The sequence below is a fragment of the Scylla paramamosain genome, chromosome 47 (genome assembly GCF_035594125.1).
Source record: "Scylla paramamosain isolate STU-SP2022 chromosome 47, ASM3559412v1, whole genome shotgun sequence".
Taxonomy (NCBI): Eukaryota; Metazoa; Arthropoda; class Malacostraca; order Decapoda; family Portunidae; genus Scylla; species Scylla paramamosain.
This window is the reverse complement of record NC_087197.1, coordinates 5,180,536-5,192,751: the sequence shown is the minus strand read 5'-3', so window position 1 is coordinate 5,192,751 and position 12,216 is coordinate 5,180,536. Positions and strand designations below refer to the sequence as shown.

The window sequence follows — 12,216 nt, the reverse complement described above, 5'->3', positions numbered from 1 at the left end:
TATATATATATATATATATATAGTGCAGTATATATATATATATATATATATATGGATAATATATATATATATATGGACATGATTCAGACTGTTTGATGTATATTTCAATGTTCTTATCTAATCCTGGCCACCAATAAACTTCTAAAAAAAAAAGCAAGAAAAAAAATAATAAAAAATCAAAACCATAAAACCACAATATTTACAAAATAATGAATAAACTAAACCTAGCAATACAAAGGAAAAATAAATAGCTATGAAAAAAATACTAACATCATGATATTTGGGCACTTCATCTACAGGTAAGCAAGGCACCGTCTGTATTTCCCATTTTAGTTGTAGGCCTGTTTTCCAAAAAAAATGTGATAGCCCAGCATAGTCAAAAAAAAAAAACTATAACTAAAAATGTTCTGTGAACTGTCACTAATGTGAATATATATATATATATATATATATGTCTTTATTATATATTCCTTCTCTCTCTATTCTTTTATCTCTATCTTGCCTCTCTTATTATCTGTGTATTGTATTCCTTTTATTCTATTTTATTTGTTTTTTGTTTTTTATTTTAGTTTATTTTTCCTTTCATTATATCTCTATGAAATTGGCATTTTATTCCTGTGAATTTTTATATACATTCACTTGGATGCGTTTCAGGATTTTCTCACTTTCCTTTCTTTTCTCTCTATATGTCTCTTATCCCTATATATCTCTCTCTTTGGACATTCTCTCTTATTTCTATGTGTATTTATGTATTATATCTGTGATTTATTGTATTATTCTTGATTTATTCTTCTTTTCTATTTTTTCTTATATCTCTATTTATCTTATTTGCATTTTAATATATTTTGTATCTCTTCTAATCTCTTTATACCTCTCTTTTATTACATTTTCCTTTTTCTCTCTCTTTTACCTCTCTATCTCTATGACTCTCTTCCTCTCTATCTATTTATCTCTACATCTCTTCTCTTATAGTGCTGTGTGCTTTGTTTTTTTTTTTTTTTTTTTTTTTTTCACTGAAGATCTCTTGAAGAACTGTGTGTCATGTGTGGGGTGATTTATGTTCAACCTTCAGGATTCTAAATAGCTTTGTCCAATTCTCTTCTGTGTCTCTTCTTATCCCCTTTCTTGACCTCTCCTTTCTCTAATATATAATAATCTACTCTCTTATTTCTCTCTCTATATACTTTATTTATTTATTACCTTATTTAATCCTTTAATTGTCTATTTTATGTCTCTTTTATCTATTTCTATTTATTCTGCTGCTGTGTCTTTGCTCTGTGCTCTTTTTATTATCTTACCATCTCTTTCTTTTTATTTATTATTTTTGCTTTTTTCTCACTCCCTCTGATTTTTTTGATTTATTTTGTTTATATTTTTTTTCTTGTATATGACCTGTTTTTCACACTTTTTTGTTTTTATTCTGTCACTGGGATAGTGCCCTGCTTTACTACACCTGTAACACGTGTGAAACATTTGTTGTTGTTGTCCTTTCACCTTGTATATGTGTTTATTTTTTTTATTCTGCTTTCTCTCTTTTTATATATACCTTGTGACTTTGTGTTTTTGCTCTGCTCTTTTCTGTGGAATATATATATATATATATATATATATATATATATATATATATATATATATATATATATATATATATATATATATATATATATATATATATATATATTTTTTTTTTTTTTTTTCTTTTTTATTATTGGACTCTAATTTTTCTGTAGTGTTCTTAGTGCGGTGGCTTGCTTGGCTCGGCATTTCACGTTGGTCATACACAAGGATGTGAATGATCATTCCCAGAATCCTTTATATGAACGTGGTGATTCTTACTTATATTTACTTCGAAAATTGTGGCGCAGCGCCAAACCACTACGTTATTAAATAAATGTACTCACTAAATAATCGGTGGGATGTTTGCTGCTTTCTGCGGTAGAAAAGGCAGGCAACACGCGGATACCAGAGAGAGGGACTGTTGGTTGTGCAGGCACGTGGCCGGGGTAGGTACGGTTTCCGATACATAAATGCACGGGGAGCCGGCGTTTGTTTACCCATCGAAGAAGTTGAAAATGTATGGCACTTGCAGGTGTATATGCATGTAGCTATGAGGCAGGCAGCACAGTACAGACGGTTGCATTGCTTCCCAGCCCCGAAAGTGCTACCGGACAAACTACAGATGGTTTAATCTTATGTTTTGTAAAACTGGGTTAGTTATTATAGTATCTTATAATAAGACAAATAGTATATAGGCGCATGTAACTTACCGATAAAGCATTACTTGACATACATTTATTGGTGGGTGATTATAAGTATCGCGCGCCCGTACATGCTACGTGGTATCATCACTCAGCTGTTTTTTCAAGGTCGCCTGGACTCCACTCCCCCTCCTCCCTTACGCTTCTGATGATGCCACGTAGCATTTTACAGGAGTACTTTTAATCACCGCAAATAATGTTGTCGTGTAATGCTTATCGGCAAATTACATGCTTTTTTAATACCAACTGTTTCATCTTGTTATAAGATACATTTAGTATTCCACGGCCTGCAAAAAAAAAAAAAAGGATTAATCCATTCATAAATTTAATTAAGTGGCCACCTTCCAGGCTGCAATAATGCAACCGTCTGTCCGTCACCTCATAGCGCACACAAGTACCAATACACCCGCGAGCCCTATACATTTTCGCGCAGCTCCCCGTAATAGGTGCGTAAACAAATCCCGAAATATACATATGTGTATAGAACATTTTCCCCTACTTAGAATTATACAGTTCTTTCACCTCTTTCAGTATTTGCAGGGAAACTCACGTTACACCCTGTTTTCGTTGCAGAGTATTTTACCTTAAGTTAGGTGGATTATCATCACGATGAGTTAAGTACCTATCAGTTTACAGGCACTATCGCAAAACCTAGCCGTACAGTACTTAGCTGAAATTATGACATGATGTGTTCGCTATGGTAGAATGTTGAGGAGCTTGTTGTGAGTTGGGCGCTGGCTGGAGTCTAATTCAGATGAAGGAACGGTATTCTGGCCGCTGTTTGGAAGTGACTGCAGGATTGTGAAGCAAAGTCGAGAATGGTTTTGTTCCCGAAGTCCGGATCCGCTAGAACCGGAGTCCTTATTGGTTCATCCACTTTGATATGGTGCGGATTTGTTAGTATTTTAATTGAACTAATTGATATCATCATTAATTTCGCGGTTACGCGATAGTTCCAACAATGGGAAGGAGGGAAATATGGAAGCAGGCAGGGAGTTCTAGAATTTACCAGAAAAGGGACGAATGATTAATAATGCTCATTAACTTACATTAGAGAGGTGGACAGAATAGGGATGAGATATAGTAAAAACATTTTCTGGAGCGAAGCCGCTAGAGTAAGGGAGGCATGCAGTTAACATAATCAGAAGAGCAATATAGAGTGAATATATTGGTAGAAGATAGTAAGAGATACATCACTGCGATGAAGAGAGAGAGACTGGAGACAGTTAGAAGAGAGGAGGTGTTAAGATGACATGTTTTTGATTCCACTCCAGTGTGATTGGAGCACCCCTATAAATGTGAAGCGTATTCCATACATGGACAGACAGGGTCCCTGTACAGAGTTAACACTTGTGAGGTTCAGAAAAATTAACAGATGACTCAGAACTTCACAGCTGTTTTACCTAGAGATGGAATGTGAAGTTTCTAGATTTTACTAATAGTGAATGAAAGACAGAGGATATTCACTACAGAAGAAGGAACTGTCATTGAAGAAAAGGAAATAGTTATCTGGAAGGTTGTATCAAGCTGACAGATGGAGAAATTGAGTTCATGAGGCTTTAGACAACACAAGTTTGCTCTGCCTCAGTTAAGTTTTAGAGAGATCGGAAATCAGGCGTTTTGTGGTTTTCCTGCATGAGTTGTTTAATTCCTTAAGGTTCGACATTTAAGGAAACAGGAAAAATGTAGAGTGGTATCATTACAATAGGAGTTGATAGGACAATGAGTTTGGCTTAGAAGATCATTGGTGAAAGAGGATGAAAGAACAGAATCCTGAGGAAGGCCAATGTTTATAAGCTTGAGAGAACAGTGACCATCTGTCACAGGAGCAATAGAACGGTAAGAAAAGAAACTTGCGATAAATTTATAAAGAAAAGGATAAAGCCATAGAAGGGTAGTTTGGAAATTAAAGTTTTGTGCCAGACTGTCATCTTTTTTTTCTTATATGTCTAAGGCAATCCCAAAAGTTTCAATAAAATCCCTAAAAGAGGAAGACTATGACTCGGTAAGGAAAGCCAAATCACCAGTGGAGTGGCCCTGACGGAAGCCATACTGGTCGTGAAGAGATATATGTTTAAGAATTTTACTATTGGTAATATCCCCAAACACTTTACAAACGCAGGTAATGAAAACAATATGTCAGTAAACTGAAGGGTTTGAGCACTCTACCTTTTAAAGAATAGGCAGAAAGGACAAGGTGCGAACACGGAGTCACAGTTAAAGAGCACAATAGGAGGGACCCCCATCAGGTCCAGAAGTTTCCGAGGTTTAAGTTGGATTCACACGAGCCATTTTATGTGGTCAGTAGCTACCACAAAAATTGACTGCCACAAAATTTGGCCACCACAGAAAATGGTCACCACGAAAAAATGATGTGTCAGAGCACTGTGCACACAAGCCACTCCGTGGTAGCCACAAATGACGTCACTGTTTATAGATCTTGTAGTGTTTTTGGTATTACATCACATACCTGAGTGAGACATATGGAGTCATTGTAGCCCAGGAATGTTGGCACATCTGTTATATCCATTCTCGTTGCAGGAGTGGATTGAATGGAGTGGATTGAAACGGATACTTCGTAGTCTGCCTTTATTTCCCTTGTGTACAATCCATTGTATGAGTAAAATCAGTATGTAGTAATAAATGAAACAAATGCACATATGCCATATGACAAGATTCTACTCACTCTTAGGACTGAAATATAATAAACATAATACTGTGGTGTTGGATACATCTTATGGTATAGAAAGCGAGTTAATGGCTAACTTACATATATAACACTTTCTTCCCCCTAAATAATAAGTAAGGACACATTGAGGTAGAGATGAGCATGCAAAAGTATTAAACCTATGTCATGGAACACTTACATACTAGTGACTTATAAATCTAATCTCTCGGGAGGTAATCCCCTGGTAGCCTATCAGGATGTACTTTGTGTGCAACTGTACTATGGGATGAAGGCAATGTAGTCTGTACCAGCTGTTCATCATTGATAAAAGGAACTGACTGTTCTGTACTGTGTTGATCTGCAGAGGATTTTTACTGTAAAGATGAATTGTTTATCTGACCGGTCCAAGGCTGCAACCGATCAATGTGTCCCTTTGCTACAATACCATTTACATTGACATCATAATGCATGTTGCCTACATGATACTTAATTACACCTGGTACCCACATGTTCAATGTAGAGTATGATCTAACCATCTCACTTGTGAAGAAAGTTTTAAATATCTTATTTTACCTTGGTGTTGTAGTTTCTTCCAGCCTTTGCTCTGCTGTTCACGAAGGAAATCTGGTAGCATTAAGTCTAACTTGGTTCTGATCCTCCTTCCCATCAGTAAAATAAAAGTTGCTATACCTGTGATTGCATGCAGAGTAGTTCTCTTAAGTTAACAGAAACTTGCTGATGCTAGAACGTACATTAGTACTGTTTGCGTTCCTACATTTCATGTTCTTGAATGCATGTAGAAATCTTCTGGCTTCACCATTCGTAATAGGATGATATGGGGCTGACTGTATGTGCTGAATGCCATTTACTTTAAGAAAGTCTTTGAACTCCTGAGAATTGTGGACCATTAACTGACACAATTCGTTCTGGTAAACCATGCACTGAAAAGATTTGCATAAGTTCCCTGATTGTACTAGTGAATGTAGTTGATTGAAATGGAATGATTTCTGGCCATTTACTATGAGCATCAACAACAATTAAATATGAGTATCCAGGAAAGGGACCTGCATAATCAAAGTGCAGTCTTTGCCATGCTTATCTAGGATATACACATGGGTGAAAAAATGCTGGTTGTGGATCATTCTGATGGACATGATTCAAACTGTTTGATGCATATTTCAATGTTCTTATCTAATCCTGGCCACCATACATAACTTATGGCTACTGCTTTTGCTGTGACAATGCCTTGGTGGTCAGCATGTAATTAAGCAAGAACCTGTTCTCTAAGTTGTTTAGGAATGACTGCTCTTGACCCACGCAAAATCCAATCTTGTTCCACACTGAGTTCTGACCATAAAACCACATATGATTTACAAATTTCTTCTGTCTATAATTAATCTTTGCCAGTAACTAAACCTAGCAATACCTTTGGGAATGTAGGATCCTGCCGTGTGCCTTGAGCTACTTGCTTGGCTGTGATAGGTAAGTTATAGCTATGTACGAACAAAATACTAACATCATGATATTTGGGCACTTCATCTACAGGTAAGCAAGGCATCGTCTGTATTTCCCATTTTAGTTGTAGGCCTGTTTTCCAATGCGTAGTTGTACGCTGCTAATGTGATAGCCCAGCATTGTAGTCTGTGGGCCACTTAAGTTGGTAGACCTGACTTAGGGAAACTATAACTAAAAAATGTTCTGTGAATTGTCACTAATGTGAATATTTTCCTGCCATGTAAGTATGTATATGTGGAACTTTTGACACCATATACGAGTGCAAGACCTTCCTCAATGATTCTGCAATGGTAGCTAGGTTTCTTAAGAACTTGCCATAAAATGTTAAAAGTCCTAAGAATGACTGTAGTTCCGTTACATTATCAGGAACTTTTGCTGATTGAACTGCTTTGACCTTGTAATTTTTTTTGTGAATCCCTTTTTCATTGATAGAGAAACCCAAATGCTCAATAGATGGAATATGAAATTGGCATTTTATTCCTGTGAATTTTTATACCATTCACTTGGATGCGTTTCAGGATTGCTGTTAGCCTTTCCTGATGCTCTTTTTCACCTTTGTCTACAATTAGTATGTCTCCTATGAAACAAAATACACCAAGTAGTCCATTGACTACTGGCCACACTAAAAGGCAGTCTCTTTGGACAAAATAATCGTAAGTGTGTATTTATTGTGCAGTATTCATGTGATTTATCGTCTATGATCAGCTGTTGAAACGCTTGTTTCGTGTTAATCTCTGAGAAGACTGCATTTCCTTAAACATATCTGATGGATTAGGCAGAGGATGTTGGGCTACTTGCAAGTGCGGATTTAATGTAACTTTTGTAATCTCTACAAAGGCGAACTCCACCGTCTTTCTTGGCTTTGGGAAATAATGGTGTTTCCCAGTCTGAGTACATAACTCTTACCATGTTCCTTCTGACTCTAACCTAATATCCTATTCCATAGATGACTTACGTGCATATGGGATAGGTCTCGGTACACAAAACTTGGGTGTTACATCTGACTTAAGTGCTAAGGATGCTTTCACATTTTTTTTTTTTTTTTTTTACCGTGACAGTCCCTTCACTGAAGATCTCTTTGAACTGTGACCAATAGTCATGTAATGGGGACAACTGATTTATGTTCAACCTTCAGGATTCTAAATAGCTTTGTCCAATTCTGCCTGATGTGTCTTAACCAATTAAGACCCCATTGGTGTCTGACCTTGGCCTTTCACAATAATAATATACTAATCTGCTGTTTGTTGTTCATACTGAACATGTACTTTGGCAAAACTTATTACCTCCGTGGGACTTAAATTGTAATCCTTGAGAACTGTGTGACATGGTTTTATGGAAAAACCAGGAATCTTGCATGTCATGTATTCTGCCATTACTGATAAATCTGCTGCTGTGTCAACTTGCATGACAATTTGCTTGCAATTTATGTAGACGTTACCATCAATCTTTCTTCATCCTTTGTGCTTAGAAAATTGATTTGAAGAGCAAATTGCTGTTCACACATCCCTGATGGTTGTGATTTTACTGTTGAAGCAAAATTTATGTGTTATTCAGTTTTACAAAATCTTCACATAATGTTGAAATGACCTTTGCGACCACAAGAACACTTTGTTAGTGGCGAGACATTTTGTTCTGTCACTGGGATAGTGCCCTGCTTTACTACACCTGTAACACGTGTGAAACATTTGTTGTTGTTGTCCTTTCACCTTGTATTGTGAAGGAGAGTTAGCATGCTTTTTGTTAGCTGCAACTGCTGATTGTCTCTTTTTAGATATACCTTGTGACTTTGTGTTTTTGCTCGTTTGCCACTGTGTGGTTTCTTGGAATAATTAATAATTTGTTAGTTTGAACCTGAGTGCTACTGTATGCTTTGCCCTCAATCACCTGAGCCTGAGCATTAGCTGCTTCTAGTGCTCCAGCAATACTAACACTGTCTAAAGTTAGGTTTTTCTCTTGGAGCAATTTTTTTTTTCTTAATTCATGTGAATTACATTTTGCTATGATCTGATCAATTACGACATCATTGCGGTCAGTGAACTCACAAGTCTATGCAAGGTGCTTGAGCCTAGTCACAAATGTGTCAATGTTCTCCTTTGCTTCATTAACACATTGGCTAAACAAAAAATACTCATACCCAATGACGACTTTGGATGTAAAATAGTCACTGAGACAAACTTTGAGGTCATCATAAGCCTGACAAACAACAAAAATATCTTTTACCTCCAATCCAGTGATGTGCAATAACAGTGCAGCCTTCTGGTCTTCCTTAGTTACCCCTGTTGCTCTGAGATAAATCTCAAAGGAAGATACCCATTTCGTCCTTCTCTGTGCTACTCTTGAACCGAAAACGCTTTGGGCGCTGGAACATCCAGGACCGTGTTGGCTGTAGTTGCTAGCCTACCAAAACGTGGTCGGTTGCTGGGGTGTGTGTATCGTCTGCTTGGGATGATTTTGGTATCACTTCACACACCTAAGTGAAACATATGGAGTCATTGTAGCCCAGAAATGTTGGCACATCTGTTATATCCCATTCTCGCCGCAGGATGGAGTGGATGGAAAAGGACACTTCCTTCATTTCCTTTGTGTACACTCTATTGAGTGTGGGCGTGGCTATATATATATATATATATATATATATATATATATATATATATATATATATATATATATATATATATATATATATATATATATATATATATATATATATATATATATATATATATATATATATATATATATATATGTATATATATATATAAGTAAACTAAACATTTAATAATAAATGACTGAAATAAATGGGCATTGACCATATGATGAGATTCAACTCACTGTTAAGACTGAAACATGAGATTCTACTCACTATTAGGACTGAAACATTATTTTATGGCGTTGGATACTTCTTATGGTATAGAAAATGAGTTAATGGATAACTTACATATATAATACATCTCGTGGAAGTAGCAGGTATCTGCGCTCTTTTTGTGAAGATGAAGGGCAAAAAGTGCAGAAAGTACTAAATGCATCCCCATAGATAGTAACAGACTATTGCGTGAAACATTCCACACATATTTCTTAAATATTCTCGTCACTATTCCTTCAGATTCAAATCGTAAAGTGCTGGTCTCTTCTCCACCTCTGCCATCAATATTTCACAAACAACTCTTTAGCCATTCTTCCCACTCACGGAAAAAATAACTTGATGCTGTGACAGACAAGACATGACAGTGCGAAAGTAGCGGGAGGCACGGTGGCAGCCACCGATAGTGGCTTGTGTGTATGCTGCCGTTAGAAATAACGGTTTCTGTCGCAGGCCACTGTGGCCGGCCATAGTGGTGTGGTCGGAAAAATGGCTCCGCACACCACAATTCACCACCATTTTTGTGGAGCCATATAGATGTGCGTGTGTGTGTGTTCTATATTTGACCACTTTTTTCTGGTGGCAGCTGACCACAAAAAGGGGCTCTTGTGAATGCAGCCTTAAGGTCAGTGAGGGCATGGACAACATCGTTAACATTAATCTTAATAGAAGTCATTAAATTGTCGGAGGGTGCAAAAAGGGAAGAAACAAGCCCTGAATCATCCAGACTTGAATTTTTTGCAGTAGTCCTTCCATTGAAATTCAGAATAATACCTCCTCAGTTTCCACCAGTTAGCGGAGGCAAAACGTCAGAGGCACCTTCGCAACGGAGATGTGTGTGTGTGTGTGTGTGTGTGTGTGTGTGTGTGTGTGTGTGTGTGTTTACGATCCTTCTCTAACAATAATACTTATTTTCATTTCAGTCCGTCAGCGGGGATGACCTGGGGAAGCACATTTTCCACTTGTCCAGCTCTTCATTTGACGTCCACAACGGGCCTTTGTGGAAGGTTCGGCTGATGACCTCTCCACCAGATTCACCTTGTCATTTCCCTAAAGTAAAAGAAAAGTTTCCATATCAGCATAAGCTCTTGCTGTCCTTGCATCACGCAGCCAACGATGGCAGGGTCGTGATGCTTTTAACAGAGTCATTATTCAGAATTTTAGACCACCTCCTTCAAGGTCTTCATGTTGATGGACAACAGATTGGCATATTACGTGATGGAATCGAGGCTAGAGAGGAGGAACACAGGATCAAAACTGCTTTGGAAAATGATCCAGTGCGGCTAAAAGCAGCACTACGAGAACCTGAGTTGACCAATCACGTGCCTCTCCTTGTTGAGGCTTTCGGTGCAGTGAGTGAAACAAGCCCCAGGACAAATCTTCTTCCACCAATTCAGTTTGATGCAGAAGAAATGAAAAGTATTGATCACAAGTGTCGTTCATTCGGTGTCTCCACTAACGCGTTCATGACTGCTGTCTTTAACACAGCCTTAGTTGAAGTAGTGCGTGAAGCAGGGCTAAAAAGGAGCAACTACTTGATATCAAGTATTCACCCTGTTGACAGTCGCCGGCTTATGGGAAAGACTTCAAAACCTGTGCTTGGTTACCATGCACAGCGAATGGTCCAGAGCACTGTAACTCCTCATGACGTAAAGGGTCGCTTTTGGGGTTATTTGAAAGACCTGAACGCTGAACTCAGTGGAAAGTTGAAAAGAAATTACATGTGTGAACAAAGGGTTCTGCATGCTATGCTCAGAAGTGAAGGCTACAATCAGGAGATGCAATACGCTCATCCTCTGCCTCTCTCCCATGACTACATGTTCTCCAATATTCATTCTCCATTTGCTTTCCCTGGAGGAACTGGCACGTTAGCTCACATAACGTCTATGTCTATGTACGTTAAGATTCACAAAGAGATATTTCCACTAGGCTTAGGTTTCTTTGATGTCCGTGGTAAAACATTTTTGGAGTTAACTCACTCCACAGCAACTATTAGCAAAAAAGTAGCTCACAGGCTACATGATAAAATTGTTGTTGTTCTTCATGACATCTCCAGAGCAATGACATAGTCCAGAAATGATGCCAAGCAACTTGCTGTGGCTTCCATTCAGTGTAAGATAAACTAAAGGAAATGTTTTTAAAATAAACCTTAGACAATAAATGTTTACAGATAAAAATTAGAATGGTTTGGTAGGGAACATTTGCAATCATTATGGAATACACAGTGTTAGAGCGTCATTCAGAGATAAGGCAAACTAGGAATCCTTCTTTTCTTTATTATTGGTAAACTCTGGAACTGTTTCTGTATTCCATCCTGTCATTAACTTGGGAGGTTTCAAAATTTAGATAATCCTTCTCTGACTGTACTTGATAGGAAATGGATAGGGAAGATGGGTGGAAGTTATAGTAGATGATTCAGATGACAAGGTAATTATGACAACTTCAAGAAGGAAAAGTTTCCAAATTGATTGCACTATTGTATGATCATATTGCATCAAACATTATCTGCTTTCAATATATTAATACAACATATCCATGTCTGTGGCTACATTTCTCAAACACCAGCTATGTATCAACCCTGCAACCTCATGTCCTGGAAAACATGACTACTGCGATGACTGCTTGGTCCTCTTTACAGTGTGACATTTTCTGATAGTGTCTCAGTCTGGTGGATCTATGCGAGTGGTAACTCTTCCATTGTCATGGGGAAGATGAGAAGTTCCGCATCTAACTGATCTCACTGATATTTGGAGAGAGGGCTCTTTCCCCAAGACATGAAGCTTTCATGTTTGTGGAGGAGACTGGTCTTAATGAAAATAGTTTCTTTTTTAAATATTCTTATAGTAACGACACAATATGAAGCAAAACTTCAACCGGGGAGGTTCAATCCGGGGAGGGTCAGGATCGGATATAAA

At 37.5% G+C, this 12,216-nt stretch overlaps 1 protein-coding gene across 1 annotated transcript in view; it reads left to right on the top strand.

Annotated features, from left to right (window-relative positions):
• Window positions 1-11,833, top strand: part of LOC135094936 (uncharacterized) — a 61,638-nt gene extending 49,805 nt beyond the window's left edge. Inside the window, exon 6 of the mRNA XM_063995450.1 lies at window positions 10,225-11,833. Within this exon, the coding sequence (XP_063851520.1) occupies window positions 10,225-11,370 (1,146 nt within the window). The 3' untranslated portion in view covers window positions 11,371-11,833. The remainder of the gene's footprint in view (window positions 1-10,224) is intronic.
• Window positions 11,834-12,216: the final 383 nt, after the last annotated feature.